At 38.7% G+C, this 22,434-nt stretch overlaps 1 protein-coding gene across 2 annotated transcripts in view; it reads left to right on the top strand.

Annotated features, from left to right (window-relative positions):
- tnrc6bb.1 (trinucleotide repeat containing adaptor 6Bb.1) overlaps nt 1-22,434 on the top strand; it is a 37,398-nt gene that overhangs the window by 777 nt on the left and 14,187 nt on the right. For both annotated transcript variants that reach the window (XM_084385477.1, XM_084385478.1), the window contains exons 2-12: nt 436-503; nt 593-614; nt 5,896-6,243; nt 7,614-9,494; nt 9,580-9,744; nt 10,105-10,289; nt 11,557-11,631; nt 11,714-11,863; nt 12,816-12,947; nt 13,027-13,149; nt 13,233-13,340. In XM_084385477.1, coding sequence (XP_084241603.1) covers nt 459-503; nt 593-614; nt 5,896-6,243; nt 7,614-9,494; nt 9,580-9,744; nt 10,105-10,289; nt 11,557-11,631; nt 11,714-11,863; nt 12,816-12,947; nt 13,027-13,149; nt 13,233-13,340 — 3,234 coding nt within the window. In that variant the 5' untranslated portion in view covers nt 436-458. The remainder of the gene's footprint in view (nt 1-435; nt 504-592; nt 615-5,895; nt 6,244-7,613; nt 9,495-9,579; nt 9,745-10,104; nt 10,290-11,556; nt 11,632-11,713; nt 11,864-12,815; nt 12,948-13,026; nt 13,150-13,232; nt 13,341-22,434) is intronic.

Below are 22,434 nucleotides of genomic sequence, written 5' to 3'. Positions count from 1 at the left end.
CAAGTAACATCGAAAACACGTTTCAGAAAAATAAATAAATAAATCCACAAATGATGTATAAATGATGTTTTTGTGTTGACGCTTTGAGAACATTATTAAAAAACGTATAGGCTAGCGTTGAACAAATGTATCTATCATTGTTACTGGAAGACCATTAGCCAAGTTTTGTGAACCTCCCCTGTTATCTGGGTAGACAATCAATGTAATGTTGTGTTTATGTAAGAAAGTTTGTAAATATTATCATAAGAACATAATAGATAAAATCTTTACTGCTATATCTCTGGCTTTTGAAATTTGCTGAAGTTGCAGCTTTACGACTTGTATGGCATAAACACCGAACGTAAACAAGGTGTATAAAACAGGCCACGAAAACCACCGTTGAATAAATGTGCTGCACAATGAACCCATGTTGAGTAAGTGTGTGTCGGTTCACAGGAACAGGAAGGGAGAAGCAGTTCATGGAAGACAGTCACCATAAGACAGGAGACCGCAGTCATCCGGAGGTGTGTGTGAGACTAGCTTCATCTGGAAATCACACACTAGCTATATATTACTATACAGACATCTGATGAACACTTTGTTTTTATTACAGGACACTGAAGACGGCTCAAAAGGTTGGTATTGGACACACACACACACACACACACACACACACACACACTACATACAGAATCTATAAATCTAGTCATATCGTCAGCGATACACGATTATCGGTGGCGGGTGGCGATGGGGATTGCAATAGTTTACTTATTTGATCATTAATTTACATATTTACATGTTTATTTACTCATTTTCTTAATTATTTATCAGTTGATGAAGAAAAATGTCATGTTGCATAGAAATGTTTCACTCAAAAGGCGAGCCTGTGGATATCGCACGCAATTTGCAAACTTTGTTGCACAAGAGTTAAGCTCCTTACACACTGAGTCCGAAATGTTCGCATGCGTTGTTTCGTATTCGTCATTCGGTGGCTCTGAATTGTCAAAACACCTCTCAAAATGCGAAAAACGCAGAAAAGCGAGCCCGATCCCAAAAATGTTATGGCGGACGGAAGTTTCGGAGGCAGTGTGTAAATGTGACCGTGTTTATTTTTTAACGTGCGAACATTTCTGACGAGAATTTCGGACTGAAAGTGAAAGTGAAAGCAAAAACGGACTGAGCTTTTGGCATCTGACGCTGCATTAACGCCACATTGATTCTCTCGGACACGACGAGAGCTGAATCTACATCAGTGCTGATAACGGCATATCAATTATCTTAATTTATTGCCGTAATATTGCGGACCATACATTAATGACAGTGAAAAAATTAGAAGAATCAATATTTCTTGTTAAACACGTTTCGCTTTTAAATCGGCGTTTGATTTTCAGCGCTGACTGATGATTGTGCTGTGCTCAGTCATTTCGCCTCTATAATCTTTGTAATAATAGTGATTGTTATTAATAATAATAATTAGGGATGCACCGAAATGAAAATTCTTGGCCAAAACCGAAAACCGAAAAAGAGGAAACCAAGGCCGAAAACCGAAACACCGAAAGAAATTATGCCAATTATTGTTAGTACCATTGCATTTATGGCTATGACTGTGTACTAAGTTTACTAAAATCAAGGCATTGCAATTGCATAAATTAATATTAAAGTTTCAAAGAATAAATCCATTAAAATTTTATGCAAATATTTATTTAGCATTTGCAAAGTATAAAATTAAATGTTTAACTTGACCCCACTCATGTGTACATTAAATAATAATGTAAAAGCCTACTGGCCTGGAGAAAGGTTTAAAAATGAAATGTTCTCTCATAAAAACAAAGTGCATTTAGGTCAATACTGCCATAGCCCAAAATAATATCTGCAGTTATATGCTCATGGACGTGAGTTGCAAAAACCATAAACAGCTCAGGTAAACCTCTGAGAAATGACGGCTGCTCTGCACACACACGCAAAGGTCTCTCGCTCCCTCTCTCTGCCGCGCGCGCTACGTATGCGCGCTCATGCTCGCTCGCGATTCCGGGAGATTTAAACTCATTTGCGGGCATTAGGGAGCCGGTATCAATACGCGGGAGACTCCCGGAACTTCCGGAACACTTGGGATGTCTGTGTTTTGAAAATCGCTGTCCGTGGGTCACTCTTAGGTATATTTAAATACGTCCACACCGCAGATATGTAATGTTGCTTCAGACAAGCACGTGCAGGTCGCGGTGTCTGCTGTTTGCGTCATCACAACATTTCGGCCGTATTGTTTCGGTGATAAAAGTCTTTCGGCCGAAAACCGAAAATGCACTTTTGGGCCATTTTCGGCCGAAAATTTTCGGTGGCCGAATATTCGGTGCATCCCTAATAATAATTTGTATCTTTATTAGCCTCTTTAAATGTTTTGTTTATGTGCTATGGAAACAAAACAGTGTTGACTAACAACCATTGTCATCTTAAACAACGACTATAACAAGATGCGTGTCTTTTATAACAAGCACTCTTGACAGTTTGCCAGTGGATCACCTTGCAATTCAGTTTTGATGTGGGATGAAGTTTCATTTAGTCCTCTTCAATCCTCAGATGCAAGTCGGTGATGTTGTTATTAAAATTAGGGAAGGCAAATGAATTGTTGGTCCTATAATATTTATTTGATAATAATACTAGCCTGATAATAACAATAATAAGTTAATGTTTTAAAGGAAAAATGAGCCAATTATCCTCTTGATGTCTTCAAAGGACTGTCGTCGATACACAACACTATCGGCACAACACTAATGCATATACGAAACTCTTGAATACACAAATCTGAAGCCGTCACATACATTAGCATTCAGAAGTTTGAGGTCAGTAAGATTAATGTTTTTGAAAGAAGTCTCTTCTTCTCACCAATGCTGCATTTATTTGATTAAAACTACAAAAAAACTGTAATATTGTGGAATATTATTACAATTTAAAACCGCTGTTTTGTTCTATGTGAATATACAGTAAAGTGTAATTTATTCCTGTGATCAAAGCTGAATTTCAGCATCATTACTCCAGTCTTCAGTGTCACATGATCCTTCAGAAATCATTCTAATATGATGATTTGATGCTTAAGAAACATTTATGATTATTATCAGTGTTTTTTAATTTCAGGATTCTTTGAAGAATAGAAAGAATAAACAGCATTTATCTGAAATATAATATTTTGTGACATTAAACACTACCGTTCAAAAGTTTGGGGTCAGTAAGATTTTTTTATTTCATTTTTTGGGGGAAAGAAATAAAAGATACAGATCAAGGATGAATTAAAGTGATCAAAAGTTAAAGTCATTTATAATGTCACGAAAGATTATATTTCAAATAAATGCTGTTCTTTTGAACTTTCTATTCATCAGAGAATCCTAAAAAAAAAAAAAAACCTTTTTCAACATGAATAATAATTAATGTTTTTTGAGCATCAAAGCATCATATTAGAAGGGTTTCTGAAGGATCATGTGACACTGAAGACTGGAGTAATGATTTGATCACAGGAATAAATTACAGTTTAAAATATATTCACATAGAAAATTATTTTTTTATTTTAAATTGTCATAATAATATTTAACAATATTACTGTTCTTTTTGTATTTATTAATCAATTGGTGAGCAGAAGAGACTTCTTTAAAAAACATTCAAAATCTTTTCCGATCCAAAACTTCTGACTGGTTGTGTATATTGTGTTTTGGTGTCTGATTTCATTAGAAGTACACCGTCTTGTGTTTTTATTAGTGATTCACCGAAATGAACGTTTTCATTTATCCAACAACTGAAACCAAAAATAAAGGTTGGTTGATTAGGTAATTGAACTCAGTGTGGTGTCGTGTTCAAATAAACCAGGCGTTGTAAAGTCAACGGTTTCAGCTCTCTAAAGCTTTTTCAGCCAAAAACTTTATTTATTTATGTATGTATAATTTTTTTTGCTTTTTCAGTTCAATAATTTCGGTTGCCAAATTTTCTTTGCATCACTATCTCTTTTCTTTTCTGACTCTGAAAATATGTTGGGCTTAGAATCAAATGCTGTGTTGTGATTAATATGGGAGCTGATTGGTTTTGTTCATGGTTTGAAACTCTTTTATGAAGAATTTTTGACATATATGTTATACATTAAATTAATACATTTTTAGCTAACTGTGATTTGTAGATATGAACATTACATAACTTAAAAAAGAACCGCCCTCTCGACTTTTTTTGAAAAAATGCACATGCGCAACACTCTACCTGCTCCCGAGAGGGAACTCCTATTAAACGAGCCTAGTTCTCCTCGTGCACGCTCTGTTGACAAGTTGCTGTCAGTGCGTGACTTGTGCCAGGGCTAGCATCGCTAATCATAGCTTACATTAACTTTTACTAGCAGTGATTTTAAATGGATTTCTCCAAATAGCATGCCAAACTTTACCTGTCGAGTAAAAACTTCGCGACTGAGACATCAGTGGGAAGCCCAACCTGTGCTTTTAGCACACGCCAGCGTGTGAAATATTCTCCCAAAAACACTCTGGTCTTGTTTCTTTCTTCAGAGGCCTTTCTCTTGTCATACAATTCGTAGACACTTTTTCTCTTGCGACCCTCAGACATTTTGAAAAAACCCGGTGAGAGCGGCGAGCTTCAATGAATGGCTGAAACCGTAGCTCACCACAAATATACACCTGAAAGTGCGCATGCGCAGAAAGCGAAAACTACCTAGGGACGAGCGCGTACGACGGCCTTACGTAAACATATCACCAGAATGATTGACAACTAGGAGGACCAATAGTCTTGATGATCCACCCGGAAAAAGAAAATCCTCCACTATACCTTTAAGTCAGTCACCTCTGATAACAATCACTCTAAATTGTTATGTGGATTCATGCATTTTCTGTAAAGCTGCTTTGAAACGATTTGTATTGTGAAAAGCGCTATACAGATAAATGTGAATTGAGTTTCTCAAAATGCATCACTTTGTGCAGAATTTAGAGATTTAATGCCACTTGAGACCTTTGAGGATTTGTAGAATAAATTTTGAGATGTGCTATCCTGTAGGAAATATAAAGTAAATTTAATTAATTAATAAAATAAAATAATAAATTAAAATAAAAATTCGAATTTCGAATATTCGTCGAATCAAAACAAAACTTTGCATTCGAATCTTTGGTGTGTCAAGAGGCGCGCAAGACATGATGATGATGATGTTAGGGATACAACGCGGTGCGGCTGATTTGTTGATTTGAAAAAAGGCGGGTTTGCGAAAACCCTCTCAGTTGATGACTAAAATTGTGCAGCGACATGCTTGACCAAACCTGCACATCAGTCAGAGCTGAGTGAGTGTCATTTCAATAAAAGAAGCCATGCTTGATTTGGTTTATATTGGCTTCTTGCGCCCTCTTGTGGGCATAGGAGACAATACAGTACTTTTTTCCTCTGAAATTAAAGGGATAGTTCAGCAAAAAATGAAAATTAGCCCATGATTTACGCACCTTCAAGTCATTCTAGGTGTATTTAAACGGAAGCTAGTTATTTTACTTTATAAAGTTTTAAATATGGATATTTTTCTTACTCAAACGCTTTATTAACCCCCTGGAGCCGTGTGGAGTTCGTTTGTGATGGATAGATGAGCTTTTATGGACTTCAAAACAGAAACAGCCATTCACTGCCATTATAAGGCTTTGAAGAGCCAGGACATTGTTTAATATAACTCAGATTGTATTCGTCTGAAAGAAGAATGTCATATACACCTAGGATGACTTGAGGGTGAGTAAATCATGGGCTAATTTTCATTTTTGGGTGAACTATCCCTTTAAGTTTTGCCTTCAGAATTAAAATTTTGCTAATATTTAAGAAAGAAATTCTAATTAAGCTTTTCAGCCTTTTTGACAGCCCTACTATCCTGTGCTATGCGCTTAATTTCTTCTTAACCCCTCATGTCAGAAACGGGCTCCTCTCCGTCTGCGGCATCTTTCAGCACGCTCACCTGTGCCTCATCACGACCCAGTCCCGCCGAAACACCCTCCCCCTGTCCTGTTGTCGGGGGTTCGTTGGGCCCCCCTGAGGGAGGGAACAATGCAAAGCGGGCCGCTGTGGCCGACGGACAGCCCCCCCCCGCGGTGTCCCAGCGCCCCATGCCCCGCGAGGTGCCCCCGCGCTTCCGCAACACGCCGGAGCCAAAGGTGCTACTGAAGAGGGGCCAGCCGCCACTGTCCTGCATGCTGCTGGGGGGCGCGAACGGAGCGGACAACACGCCCCGACTTCCCCTGCAGGAGCACGCTGAAGCCTCAGGTGGGTCCAGCTAAAACTACTGGGACAGTTCACACAGAACGGTCTTTAATCCTCTGGTGCTCTTCGCGTGTTGTTCAAAAATGACCGAAATTTATTTTCTTATTGCAAAGAAATTTAATATGGTTTAGTTCGATAATCTATTTTTTTTAATATTGTGTATTTTTAGAGGATTTTATGGTACTAAATTATATTTACGCTGTATTTATGATCAATTTATTAACTTTTTTAGCATAGACCTGAAAATAAAATGTTCAACTTAAACTGTTGTAAATCTCGAATGCTTTAGAGCAACAGACTTAAATTTGATCTCTTTTCAAAGACGACACTTGGCAGATTATTGCTGAAGTGAAAAAAGTTGTAAAAATTGAACGTAAAAAAGGTTACAGAATTTTACATTTATTGTTGTGAAAAGTTTTACATTTTTATATGAAATTTAAATTTTCAAAAACGTTTTACTCTAAAACTGTGAGAAAATCAAAGCCATAAATCTAAACAAGTTGTGTTTAAAATTTGAGCTTGATACCTCCAAAAATGTGCTTTTGTTTGGCTGCAGTACCAAAAGTTTTCACTAGATAAAATTCGTCTCCCGTTAATTTCCAACGCGCTTATTTTTCACCACGAGGAGCACAAAGTGTGGCTATTTTTCAGGACCATTTAACCTGTTTGAATCATGTCCATGATTTTTTTTTTTTTTTACAAGTGCCAAAACCTTTATCAAGTTTCGTACCATTCCGATGAAGAAAAAAAAAAATAATAATACAATTTGACTGAAGAGCACCATGGTAAAATGTATTCAACAGAGCTGAGAGTCTTATATGGGTGGAAGTACTGCATGCATGTAAATCTGCCTGCATGAGTGATTTTTTGAATTTTATAATTGGCAGGATTCAAATTGCTTAGAGATCTGCAGTTTTTTTTTTTTTTTTGTGGACTGGGAACAGATTTTGTGTAGGCCGAATATCCTGAGAATGATGATTTTTTTATTTAATTTTTTTATTATTATTGCATCAACTTCACATTTACAAGATTTATGCAAAAAAAAATAGAAATTCATCTTGCCATTACTTTTATGCTTTGTAAGTCTATTTACATGACTAAAATAAAGTTTAAAATAAAGTTTAAAATATACAGTTGTTTTATTATTATAAAACTAAATAGTGTGTTTTTTTGGTTAACTGAATTAACAAATTTCCTTTGTCACTTTTGATCATTTTAATGCATCCTTACTGAATCAAAGTATGAATTTCTTAAAAAATATCATAGTGACACCAAACTTTTGTACAGTATGTTTGTTTATACGTAGAGTTTCATATATTAATGATTGATTTTTTTTTTTTTGTGTGTTCTGATGTTTGTTTTTCCTCTTTCAGATCATACGGTAGATTCAGTTTCTCTGCACTCATCGTCTGACGCCTCTGCCACTCCCACTTATGCAAATTACACATGGGGGCTTGGCTCAGAAGGTCAACCCTCTGCTCAGGGAATGGACAAGGATAATCCTGACGTAGAGAAATGGCCAAGACCGGAAGACCATTGGAATAGTGATCAGACCCCACAGTCTGCCAGGTTAGGGATGGATGAGTCTGCCCCCCTGGGAATGAACAGTTCTTCTCAACTCTCTGAATATGCAGAAGCCAGTGTGGCAGGAGGTGCATCCTCACAGTCCGAGAATAAAGAGTCCATTAAAGGAGTCAATCAACATTTAAATTCCAAGGTGTCGTCACCTTCTGGAGACCAGGAGCGCACTCAAAACTACAACCCTGATGACCCTGATAGAGCGTCTTCAGGTCGAGATCTCTTAACTCACACTGCCTCTGAGGAATCTCCTCCTGCACCCTTGAGTCCAGCCAATGCGCTGTACCAGACTCTTTGCAAGAACAAAGAGCCCATTACTGGGGATTGGGCTGGACCAAATGATGGTGGAGATGTTAGAGTCTCCAGTGCGGATTTGTGGGATACAGGACAAGACCCTGTTGGGAAGAGCAGTAATGCAGTAGGTGGAAGTTCAGGTGATGGCACTGGCATCTCTCAGGGAAAGTGGGATGAAGACACAGTAGGTTCAAACAAACAGGCAGCTACAGGATGGACCTCAAACTTAGCAGTTGGAGCATCAAAAGAGGATGGGAGAGAGATCTCTGAGGTAAGAATGGATAGTTTACAGGACTCTTCAATGCTTGCAAACAGTGTGGGATCAAGAGAAGACAATCAGAAAGCAGGAGATGGCTGGAATGGGTCGGAGAAAGAATCGACTGGTAGAGAAAGCAATGAAGATGGGAAGCAAGCCCACAATCTGGTTCAAAGTCCCTCCGGACGTCAGGCCCTTCACCCAGAAGAAGCCTTGCAGAGCATGATCAATCACACTAACCTGGATCCTAAAGTGCTGTGCAACACGGGATGGGGCAAGACCCAGATCAAGCAGAACGTTGCCTGGAATTTCGAGGGCGACAGTGGGAACGTTGGTTGGGATGCTGAAGCGCATACAGACCGAAGTAAAGAGGGCCGGAGGAATGCAGGTGATCTTTCCAGCTCCAAAATGCAGAAGCAGGAGGTTAGACAGGTGGGTCGAGCTCAAGGGTGGACAGGACATGGAGAAACAAGTGTTGGGATTGGTCGCAAAGGGAGTGGTTGGGGAGAAGACCAGGAGGTTGAAGATACAGGCAGGAGGGAAGGAAAGGAGTGGAAACAGGGTGGTGGAAGTGAGTGGACGCCATTGCCTGAGGGTGGAGGCTGGAAGGAAGAGAGAGGCAGTGACAGCAAGAATCAGGTTGAGGACATCCCGGAAGAGTCGGGACAGCGGAGTGGAGGCTGGGGAGGTAACGGAGGCGGCAGTGTCAAACAGCACCAGGGATGGGGCGAGAAGCTTCTTCCATCACCGATACCAAACAAACAAACAGCACTTAAAACCCAAAATCAACAACCGCAGCAGCAATCGCAGACCCCGCAGCAAATGCCGGGATATCCAAAGGCCTTGCAGGACAGGGGTCGTCCAGGAGAGCTGGATGACCAGGGTAAAGGATCCGGGTGGAGCTGTGGGCCAATCCCTCAGATGCCTTCAGTTGTAGAGCCAAGTGGGTGGGATGAACCCTCGCCTCAGTCCATCAACCGGAAGATTGAAATCGATGATGGCACGTCTGCATGGGGCGATCCGTCACGCTACAGCAGCAAGAACGTCAATCTGTGGGATAAGAACAGCGCACCGGCCCAACAGCAGTCGTCTGGAAGACCGCCTGGAACCGCATCGAAGAACTCGGGTAAGAAGGCAGCAGTTCATATTGTGTCGATTAAACCATTTTGAACCAGAAACATCCCTTGCATTGAAACATTTACACTTTCTAGCTCCTGCAACATGGGCACGCAGCAGTGGTCCCACTGAACCATCTGTGGACAGTGCCACGACTTCTTGGGGGAAATCGTTTGATGCACCAAGTGGCTGGGGGGAATCGAGTGAATCAGGGAAAGGTGGAGGATGGGGAAACTCCCATTCCCATTCTGTTAAGCCTGGTAATAGCCTATCCAAGTACACATGCCCTTTACATTCTGTCAATCCTGCGGTTTTCCCATGGAATTGTGCTACTTTTAAACTGTTGCCATGTGTTAAAGATGTGACATTTGCACAAATAATTTTTGACTGAAATATTTGACTGAATATTTCTTTTCTTAGCACAGTTTCAATATTGGTATAAAATGAATTGGGTAGAGTAAGGATAATTTTTTTTGAGCTCTTTTATGAAAACTTAAAGGAAAACTAACTTTAATTGCAACTAGTGTAAATCTAAGTATAATGTTCTTGATTATTTGTTGCATTAACAGGAACACTTACACTGTGTAATTTGTGCTAATTTTCATATACATTCTCTTCAGGTTCAAAGTCTATGCAAGAGGGGTGGGGTGATGAAAGCTCAAATGCATCCCGTCACTCCAGCTGGGAGGAAGAGGATGGTGGTGGTGGTGGTGTTGGTGTTTGGGGAAATCGGGGATCCCAAAGTAACACATACAACTCTGGCGGCTGGGGGCAAGGCCAGGGGTCCAGGAGACTCAACACTAAGGTATGTTTAAGCTCTTCATAGCCAGGGGCCTCATTTATAAAGCTTGCGTACGCACAAAACGGGGCTGAAAACATGCGTACGCCAGTTCCTGCGCAAAAGGTGGGACTTATAAAGAAAAACTTGACAGGAAAATTTGCGCACCTGCACGCAAACTCTGACCCATGCGTACGAACGTTTTGGAGATGGAGCACTTTGGCGACACCGATGGTGAGCTGGAGTTAAATGTATTTTTGGTCACTTTTATACAGAAAATCTAAAGAAAATTAAACATATACAGAAAGATTATACAAATACAATTTCAATCACCAAGCCTGTCACTTGAAGCAAATATCCATTCCTTCTTAAATGTCCGCGGCAGCGAGCGTGTTGAGCCGTTTAGTGAAACTGACGCAAATAACAGTTTAAATAAATAAAATACTTCTGATATAAACATTTATATTAAATATGCCATTCAAATTAATGGAGTTAAACACTTAAACATGAAATCATTACTGAAGTTACAACATTTTTTTAAATTCAATCATTAGAAATATTTGTTGTGGATGCGATTGTTTTTTAACACTTTTCCTGTGGCGTGCTTTAATGTTTTAACCACAGAGATCATTGCTTATCATGATAATACCAGATTGTCTGAGAAAATAGTTTCGTGCAAATAATGCCCAAGGCCTATCTGTTTCCATTAAAAATATAAATCAATTAAAAATACAATTCGGCAAGTGGAAAAGATTGAGAAAAACTTTCTCTGAAATGTATTTTACACTATTTGATTTATGTAGGCTATTCAAAAACAAGGCAAGGATAGACAACTACTTGATTTGTATTAATGTAATGTTTCTTGTACCGTTTATATAATTTGCATATGATTATTCATCCACGTGATAACGTTTAAGTTATCACGTGGATGAATAATCATATGCAAATGATATGTAGATGAGGATCTGCATAGTAAAACTGGGCGTTGTAAGCTCCATATATGGTTATTTCGGGTGGAGACGCATGTACGCACAATCTTCCGCTGACTGGGATTTATAAAGTGAATTCTGTGCAGGTTCTGGCGTACGCACGGTTTTATAAGTCTGAATATTTTTTTGCGTACGCCATTTTTGGCTTTCGGGCGCACGTACACTTTTAGTAAGGTTTCTACGCACAGTTTTATAAATGAGGCCCCAGATCTTTTGACCTCACCAAGACTAAAGGAAAACATTTGACTTCTAAGAAGCACAAACCTTAACATTCCCAACCCTCTCTCCTTTGGTTTGTCCCCCAGAGCCCCCTTAAAGGTAACAGTGGGGACTCGTGGGCATCTCCTGTGACTCGGCAGTTCTCAAACATGGGCGTTACGGTAAGCTAGTCCTTGCCTCTGTGTTGATTTGCTCTTGTGTGATGCTGCAGAGCTGTATAAATATGCTGATTGTTTATGTCAGGATGAAGACTCCAGTATGGGTCACGATAGACATGACAGGAGAGGAATGAATGACGGTGAGATGCGGAGAGGCGGCAGGACTGGGGGAGCTTTCCGCTCACAGACTTCCAAAGAGATGCCATGTGGGGAGACCGGACCTTACCTGGACAAGGTACTGAGACTCTTCCAACGCCATCTTCACTGAAGGAGAAAGAAAATTATATTTAATAACAGAGATCGCATGACATATAAATGCATAAACTCTCTTGAGAAGGAAGACCAACTGAACTTGTTCCAGGCCTAAGTGACCCTCGAGCAACTTGAGGTTTTGATATCAAATTTGACCCCATTTATTTTCTTAGTGTATGCCACTGGTCTTATTTTTGATTTATTTATTTGTTTTAGTCCACATATTGTAAATGATTCATCTATGCATACCTAATCTTTCAACAAAATGTCTTAACTTGCTCTTCCCGTGATAAGCTCACTCAATGTCTATGATGCATCTGCAGTGCTACTCACTTTTCACAAGACAATAACAAATGGCAAAATTAATTATGTTTTTATCTAATTTGACAAGCAGTTTCAGTTGGAAATGCGTCATAATACGGAAATCCATTGTAGCTTCTGTTTTTTTATATGGACTAAGGCTGCATCTGAAATTGCTTACTTGAGTAGGTACCTATTTTGAATATGTAATTACTACACATCCGATAAAAAAAAGTTTGTTCTATATTGTTTTAATGTGTGTTGTCTGGATGTACTACACTGTCATATGACCTACTAGCATCAGTTGCCATTCATAACTCCTCTCCCGTGGCCTCATGGGATTCAAAATCTCACCTGTCGTATTAGGTAATCAGTGTACTTTTTGCCTACTCTTTTATGAGTACTGTGAATTCATTCTACTCGTCCGAGATGTTTTTAATCTACTGTATAGTAGGGAAGTATGCGATTTCAAATGCAGCCTAAGTACCTTTTAGGTACCTTTGTTTAGGGTGCCATTTGGGACAAGGCCTAAGTACCTTTCTCAAGGGTACAATGGGTCTATAGGTAGAATTTCACAGACTTGAACAAACCTTCTAAAGCCTAATCTTCATCTCTTCTTTGCTGTTCTTTTGAAGGTCGGGGCTCATAATATGTATGGCAGTGGTGGGATTCCTCCAATGAGAGGGATGCATCAGGCTGGTGTGCACCCCTTAAACCCTTCCCCCGGGATACGAGCACAAGTGCCTCCCCAGTTCCTGCCACCTCAGGTCAGTTTGTGTTTTTGGTTTTAGCACTGTGATAAATGGATGTTTATTATTAGCTCACGGTTCCTCCATGTTTCGGCAGGTTCCTGGGCCGATGCTGAAGCCAATGGCGCCCCCTGGTGGGGGGATGTTCCCTCCACAACTCTCCCCCCAGCAAATCGCCATGCTCAGTGGCATTCATCCACACATGCAGCAGTTCCAGCTGGTAGGCATCTCATTTTGGCCCTGGAAAATAACATATGTTTAATAAGCGTTATTTTAACGTATTACATGCGTTCCTTGTCCCAGGCCTGTCAGCTTATTCTGCAACAACAACAACAACAACAGCAACAGCAGCAGTTTCTGAATCAGAGGAAGTTTCCTCCTCCTGTAAGACAACAGCACGACCCGCAGCAGGTACAGCGTTACCGCTCACACAGATATTAGCACAGCGCCCCCTGCTGAATTATCCAAAGAACTGCACAGCGCCCTCTACTGACTTAACCCTATAAAGCCTGCTGGATCATATTTGAAACGCAAATGTCTAAGGCCTCTAAATGAACTTGATCAAAACTTTGCTGAAAAACCTACATGCCTTCTGTCGTCTGATTGATAGTTTAGACTTGTTTAGCGAGTAAAAGGCTTTTAGTATAATTGTACAAACGTCCACCTTCAGTTCGTGTTCATTGCTGTGAAAGCTGCACTGATTTTTTACAAGTACACGTAAGGTTAGCTTTTATATTGTTAGTAATATTTCAGGATGAACACTCACTGGACTGAAGCAACTCAGGTTTACTAGATTGTCCAGATATAATTTTTTAGCAGCTATAGAATGATGACTGATATTAATATGCATTTTTTTGCAAGTAGTCTGTTATACTGTTATAAAGATTTCATTGATGTAAATTGCAATTGTTGAGGCAAAAACAAGTAACTAACAAAATAGCATCAGGCATAAGAGACATCAGGATTCAAATTGTCCTTAAAAGATATTTATTCTTGCAAGAATGTTCCCAGTCCATCCACAGTCCAGCTGCAGGTGGAGTGAGACTCAGAGCAGAGGTTGGCCAGCATTTTTATAGTGTTATCTCTTGTCACCCTTCACAGCACAAGGAACAAAAGGGACCCCCCTTGATCCCTCTTGACCCCTCCCCAGCACGGGAATCTCCTTACCTCTGAAATCTCACACACACACACCCTGCAGCTGTATCAATATCATAAAAGAAACTCAAAATACAGCTAAAGAACGCATGGCATTCGTTTGTTAAATCGTTGAAAATAAAATACAAAGAAAAGATGAATTTTTCCACAACATTTCCTCCTCTTTATCATTCTCTGATAAACAACATAGAAAAAATTCACTCTTGTTTTCTAATCAAACCCATTATACTATTAAATCTTTAAGAATAGAATTAATTCAAGTCTTAATTCAAGAACAGTTATACCCTTCATGTATATCAATACTAAGCCCTAATTTGATTCAATCAAATAAAATCGCAAAACTTTTCTTCAACCATTAATTGGTCAACATTTTCTCCAGATATGTTGATCATCTCGTTGCCTCATGGACGTTCCATCTTCACCAATATGACACTTTGCATGCCGTAGAGAGGATTTTTTTTTTTTTTTTTTTTTTTTTTCCTTTCCAACGTTGGCAGGGGAGATTTGTTTCTAGCACATATCATTGATCCCCTACTTTATTCTTTGCGCTGGCGTGTGAGGTTGTTGATGTTGGTTGGTATAGTTTAGGTCAGATGTTCGGACCCAGGTCTAACATCCTTCAATCATTTTCAAATCCTTACAAGATTTTCCCTTAGATCACGATCGCACCCCCACTGGAATGAGTCATTTACTGTCTACTGTCACCTGCGAATGGAGGCCTTAAGTGATTTTGTTAGTGAGCGCGTGTCTTGTCGTCCCTTTGGTGTGACCTGTGAAATTTTCAACCTGAAACATATCACCGGATAATTTCTTGCTCATTGAATAGCACTCAGGGTCCTTGTTCCCCTGAAAAAAACATTCAACCCATGTTGTTCATGTTAACAAAACAATACAGAATCAGTTCTGTTTGGTTCAATCCATCCTGACATCCTGCAAAATGAAAATTTTAAGTTAGGCATTACACAGGGTTAGGCACTGTTTCTTCACTTTGCTCATGCCATGCGCAAAAGTCTGCATCTTCTGTAAAGAAAAACAAATGTTGAGGTTATTGTCACATAGTTTTCTTTTGTCTGCTGTGCTGCCACATCTGCTCCGGCGTTTCCTGTCAAAACAATTCTTGTTATTAGCACACTTAAAATACAAACAATGCACACAATTAAACCCAATGTCCTCCCAACATTTATCTTCCCACCTGTGCGATGGCTTTCAGCAAATGTGAACCCCTTAGTAAACCAGATCTAGCTGGTTAATACAAATAAAGTTCTTCAAATAAACCCCTCCTGGACTTTTACTGTCCTCATATACCGATGAGGTCAAAGCTAGATAACCTCTCAGCCTGCTGTGAAGACAATGGGTTTAGCCCTCCCCCCCTGGATTTACTGTTTTCCCACCTGTGAGGCCGAAATGTCTTTGTTTGTGGCCTGAATACAAATTATTCATACTAAAAAGTTCAAAGACTCATCTGACCACTTGTTTTACTGTGCGTTCTCTTGTTCCCGCCATGAGCATATTCATCCTCCTCTTGATGCACAACACCCATCTCGTGCATAAATCTAACATAATAAAATTCTCTTACTTTTATCAGACGCTTTTATCCAAAGCGACTTACATTTCAAGGTACACATTTACATTCTTATCAATTCTTGCTTTCCCTCGGAAATTGAACCCATGACTTTGGCGTTACAAGCGCTAACGCTCTACTGTTTGAGCTATAGAAAACTGCAATATTTGTTCATATTTATTTGGTAACATTTGTTTGGATAAAGTTTGCTAACCCAAACGTTGTCCTTCAGCCAAATTTCCCATCTTTCTCTGCCTCTGAAATAAAAATATTACTTAAAGCCACAATTTCATCTTCTTATCAAATTGTTTTTTAAGGTAACGGCCCCTAGTCTCACAGCGTTTCTTGATTTTTCAGGCCTATTGTTTGGTCTCTTAATCAACTGTCATCTACGAACATTCTCCAGGTCATCAATTGGTCAGGTCAGGTCGTGTACACTTTGTCAGCGTCAGTACACTTCGTCAACGTCAGTCGAATAACAATCTTCCCCTTTTTACAATACATAACTGTTAAGGGCTCTCTGGATAATCTGATATTTACTTAGCCTACTGTACGTGTTTGTTGCTGTCAAATTTATAACTTTTTCTCAACACATGACTGACGGCTATCTACGACTTCACAATTCTAATTTACACATACTTAAACCTGTCCAGAAAGTAATTCAAATCTACTGCACATCATGAATGACCAAAATAATAATTAACAGACAGAGCTCGATGATCAATCAACTTAAAGCTCATCCTGTTCTGTGTTGCCTTCTCATCAGATTGACTCACAATCCTCAGCTTACTTTGTCATTCGCCTTAACCCATCTATAATGCTAAAACACTCTTTCCAGAGGTTAATGACACATGTATACACACTATTCAGACAGAACAGTTGTCCTAAACTAACACATACTGTACAAAACATGAATTCACACTCACACTCTTCCCTGACTATGAACCGCTCATATTTCTTATTAATATCTTTTATCTAAAAAGATTTAAATTCTAAGTGACATTCTAACCTTTTCCTGTATCTTTTATCTAATGTTTTATGGCCTCTTAACCAGTTTCAAAGCATGTCTGTTCATTATTCATTTGATTTTAGAAAAGTCAGCTGGATTGTTTTGGTACATAATTATTACTTTGCTTCAGCTTTCTTTGGCTGACTGATAACAGAAAGACAGACAGAGTACCATCCTCTTCCTCCACTCAAGCAGTCTCTTTCTCTCTCATTATAAGCAAATAATCTTTTCAACAGCCTCCTAGGACTGTAACTAAAATAATCATAGTCATAGTCAATTCTTAATAGTTCACAAATGTCAAAATACAAATGTTTGACTCAAATTAGAACCGTTACAATAATCTAAAATACATTATGCTATGATCTTTTTTTCTAAGGTTATTTTTAGTTTAAATACTCAATTCACCTAACCTTCGTTTTTCAGAAATTTCTCTTGACTCATCACAAGCTGTTCTCATCTTTAGCCACCACCATGTCTAATGACCTTCAGGAGTTAGAACTAGTTCAATATCAAACATTTTTCTTTGCCCATAAGGCAACCAACATCATGTTCCTTATGTCACATCTTTGATCTTCTGTTAAAACAGAACGGTCAAATGTTTAAGGTGACAAGCTATTCGAAGTCCCCGTAATCAAGATGGTTGTTGGTTGTGCTCTGTGATTCTATTTACATATTACTGAGATTGGATGTAATTGTCTCTATATGATAATTAAGCTCTTTTAAGTGAAGGAACATTTTGATATATATATATTGGAGTGGAAGTTGTAGGGAACAGACCCCTCTTTGATGCTCTTGGCCCCAAGTAGCATCACAACCACTCCCTTCTTGTAGGTAACACCTCCCGAACCTGGTGGGCAGGTGCCCCAGTGGCGGCAATAATCCCTGCCTTAGGTTGTTCCCATCTATGGCCATCAGAGAATCTTACCCGTCTTTGGGATCTACGCCTCCTGCACACTGAGTTATGGCTCTACTTCACTTGAGCAAAATTATCATAGTTTGTGGTAATGAAATTTTTTTTTTTTTTTTTTTTTTTTTTTTTAATCGAGGTAATCAAGAACCATCATATCCACTTGGAACATTTAATATTGACATTCAGTGTACTGTTACTTCTGTAGCCGGAGCCATCGGCCCTGTTTTATGGTGGAGGCTAAAATCAGACAAAGAAGCGGTCAAAAATGTCACTTCTATCATTTAAGGTCTGCATTATTATTTTAAAGACTTCTTTAAAATCATTCAGTTTTACTTTTAAAACATTTACAAATTGTCCTCTAAATTTGTCAAATCTGATTTGTTTTAGCTTTTCCACATCTATGAATCTTTTCAACTGAAACACTGTGCTTTACACAGCCTCAGACAACAGCTTTCAGCTGATTGAATTGAATTCTGACATTGAATGAGAGCGAGAGACTCTTGAGGCATCAGGACTGGTACACTGCATTCTCATAAACTTTTAACTTCAGACTTTGTCTACCATCTTTTTCAACTGTAGCTCATCTTAAGGCATCTTTTCCATAAATTACATGTATTGTAATTTAGACATTACAAATATCCACTCAGAATGAGTCTCTGTTGCACTGAAACTGTGGCAGTTTCAGTTACAGCACATGCCAGATTCAGATAAGCAAACCTGTTTTGGCCAAATCACAATCTTATCTTTTAAAATCAACATTAACAAGCCTTTGTTTAATCAAATGCCTTTTACACATTTTACATTTAGCAACTGTTAATCCTGTAACACTGCTTCTGTTTATTTTATCTTAAAGAAATAATACGAATTATTCTAGTTCTTAATAACAATTTCATTTCAATTTTACTTCAATGTTTTCTCTAGGAGTTTATCAATCTGCTTCTATGATTCAACTTTTGAGGCTGCTCCCTGCTTGTGATACATTTTATGATTATCACTATAAATCATTCGTTAGATTTGTCTCTCTATATCATCTAAAACCTTATCAAAGCGTTTCATTCAAAACACAATCATCCTTTTAGTGATCGGTACTTTTAAAATATTTTGCAACTCATTTAGCTCATCTGTAATTTTACGTCCACCGGTACTTTTTATAGTTATTTTCCTTTCAAAAGGAATTCCTTACACTTAATATCTTTCAATCTTCTTAACAACTTTCAAAAGTTTATCTATCAACTTTCTTTTCTCCCTCATCTACTTTTACAGTTATACAGTTGTCATTTTACAGTCACTGAATGACCTCGCTGACCGCAGTAAAACACTCTCTGTTATTCTACCTACAATCACTGTGATCTTTCTAACATCTCCACCCTACTTTACGCCCCTGAAGCAGAGCGTTCCTATTCAGGAAATGCAAACAGAGCCACTGATAAGTTCTCTGCATTTTCCCCCACTGTCCCAGCTGCAAATTCAATTACAATAGCCGAATCACAATCTTCATCATATTAACACTGATCTACTTTCTAACTCATATTAACACAGACTTTTCTTTACATTTGTGTTAGTTTGGCACTTTCTTTGTTTGGAGCCAGTCAAGTTACTATTTATCTTTCTAATTACAATCAAACTTTTACTAAACATCATCTGCAAATCTCTTCAGAGCGTGAGCAGAACTGCTTACAGCATTTGCTCTCTTTTGTATCAGGACTATTCAGTTACTCTTCATACAGTATAAAGAAATTTAGCATGTCATTAATTTCATTAACACTGGTTTGATAGCTTATTCAAATGATTAGTATGCAGATTCAACTTAATATTATCATTATTCAGTCCCACTTATCTCTACTGTTCCACAGAAACCACAAGATTCCCTAAATCTTGTTCTCGGTCTCTAAATTACACACAGCTATCCTAGATGCTTGCACCTTCAACTCTTGTTACAAAAATATGGCAATCTATTCTTAAATACCCTTGTTTTCATAACATTAATACAATAAAGCACATTCACATCATTATTATTGGCAGAGCATTAATTTTCATAAGCGACACGGAAAATCTAAATATTCTAAACGGGTTTCACAAAGTTTCTGATTAACTTTAGTTACACGTGTCTAGGGAAATTATCTCCAACCCATAATTTCCTTTATAAAACAATATATTTTCCTTAAATGGCTTAATATCAACAAAATATCCAATCTCTGGACATTTTCTAATTTGATATTATCATCAACAACACTGATTACAAAACAAGTATACATTTAACATTCAGAAGCTGGTTTGAACAAGCAAGCGCTGTTGCTGTACTCCCAGCATAGCTGGACCCTTTAGGTTCAAAAGACAATCGTTTTACTTAATGAAACATTCCTTATCCTTATATCATGCCAATCCCTGTTAATCATACTCAACGCCCCATTTCCATCTAAAACTCACCTTTCGTACCATTTCAACTTAATTTGACTTAATAGTTCCATGAACTCTATCGTTCCCTACATGTCAGTTCCTTCTGCATCGACTCTGTTCTCTTTTATCTGCTTCTTTCCCATCCAACAATTCACTGTCCGTTCACAGTTTTACACTCATGAACAAACTTCAACAACCCTTTCTGACTAGTAACGGATAAGTTAGCATTTCAGAAAACCCTGTAGGCTACTTTTGTACAATCTCATATGCTCATCATTCACAACACTGCTCAAATCATCAGTCATAGCTTTGCTCAAAGTTTCATCAGCCATAAAGATTTCCAACCGTTTTTTTTGTTTGTTTTTTTTGTTTTTTTTCATTGCAGGTAGCAGAAAGTAAATCAGCGTATGCATTCGTGTGTGCGTCCTTTACACACATGTTTAACACACACATAACAACCATTCTGTTTTCCCTCGTTCTTTTCTATTGATTCTTTTACGACATTGAGTCTTATCTTACTCAAGGTTCCCGCCTCGGGGAAATACATTTACATTTACCACCATCATTATTTCTCTTTTAACAGAAAATTGGTGTATAAAAATGATCTACTTTACTGTTAGATGACCCCATTTTGGCTGAGTTCCTCTTTTCTGGATTTCACAATTCGACACGTGTCTTACAGAATCTGTCAAACGTCTTCGACAGACCCGATCTTTTACTCCGAGATCGGACGGACCTCTGCTTGTTTACGTTCCACTCAAAGTTTTCTCACGTGCGCTTATTCGCTCGCTCAATTCTTTTTACTTGATTAATTCAACCTGGTCTTGTAATTACGCTCCACTCAAAGTTCCCCCACGTGCGCTTATTCGCTTGACTCAATTCAATGTGGTAAAACTTCGAGTAGAGCACAATCACCCAGAAACTTCTTTTTTACTTGATTAATTCAACCTGGTCTTGTAATTACGTTCCACTCAAAGTTCCCCCACGTGCGCTTATTCGCTTGACTCAATTCAATGTGGTAAAACTTCGAGTAGAGCACAATCACCCAGAAACTTCTTTTTTACTTGATTAATTCAACCTGGTCTTGTAATTACGTTCCACTCAAAGTTCCCCCACGTGCGCTTATTCGCTTGACTCAATTCAATGTGGTAAAACTTCGAGTAGAGCACAATCACCCAGAAACTTCTTAATCCTGTAACTTTCTCTAAGGTTTACATAAATTTCGAGTAGAACGTAATCATCTCAGCAGCTGTGATTTCTCTGAATCACCAGTGGATCCCCTGTCCACTAACGAGCTAAGTGAGGCAGAAACTGGTCTGCTTTGTCAGATCGATTTCTCCCCATAAAATTTGTGATTAACTCACCTTTCGCTCGTACCAAAAAGCAAAACTCAGCCAATATGGTTCACGTTCACTCACAATTATCAAAATAATTTAACTGTCTCTTACCCGAGATGCTTTTACTGCCTCCGAGTTCTTTCTGAATCCAGTGGGTTCCTCCTGGCCCTGATAGCAGTTTTGGCTCTTCTCTCTCAATTCGGCGAGGTAAGACTAAAGCCTTTTGTGCTTTAGGGTGATCAGTCCGTCAATACGCTTTCTCAGGGCCAGAAGAAACCTCATGGTTCGCACTTCTGACACCAACTTGTTGAGGCAAAAACAAGTAACTAACAAAATAGCATCAGGCATAAGAGACATCAGGATTCAAATTGTCCTTAAAAGATATTTATTCTTGCAAGAATGTTCCCAGTCCATCCACAGTCCAGCTGCAGGTGGAGTGAGACTCAGAGCAGAGGTTGGCCAGCATTTTTATAGTGTTATCTCTTGTCACCCTTCACAGCACAAGGAACAAAAGGGACCCCCCTTGATCCCTCTTGACCCCTCCCCAGCACGGGAATCTCCTTACCTCTGAAATCTCACACACACACACCCTGCAGCTGTATCAATATCATAAAAGAAACTCAAAATACAGCTAAAGAACGCATGGCATTCGTTTGTTAAATCGTTGAAAATAAAATACAAAGAAAAGATGAATTTTTCCACAACACAATCATCATTATTTCATCTTAATTTTTGTCCATATAAATATCAGCAACTGCACCAAATTGCATGTTTTTGCTCAGTTTGGGTGTAACACATTTTAATTAGTTTTTTTTTCCCCCTTTATAAAATATCTAAAATCTCTTGGAGATGGATTCACTTGAGAAGCAACACTGCATTAGATATGCAGACCTGTTTCCATAGTTTGTGTCTTTAATACGAGTGTATTTGTCTTCCTGCACAGGCAGATTTTTACACCTATTTTATGTATAATCAAGTCTGCCAGTGCATTAAAGGATAATTCCGGTATTTAACAGTTTGAGTCTATTTTGTAGTTTGTTTTAGATGAACAAGAGTGGTGGACAAAGACATTTTGACAATGGTTCCTGTCTCGACTTTTTGACTATTTTAGAATTGCCCATGAATGGGAGTCTATG

The sequence above is a fragment of the Rutilus rutilus genome, assembly GCF_951802725.1.
Source record: "Rutilus rutilus genome assembly, chromosome: 1".
Classification (NCBI taxonomy): Eukaryota; Metazoa; Chordata; class Actinopteri; order Cypriniformes; family Leuciscidae; genus Rutilus; species Rutilus rutilus.
This window is presented reverse-complemented; position numbering and strand designations above follow the sequence as displayed.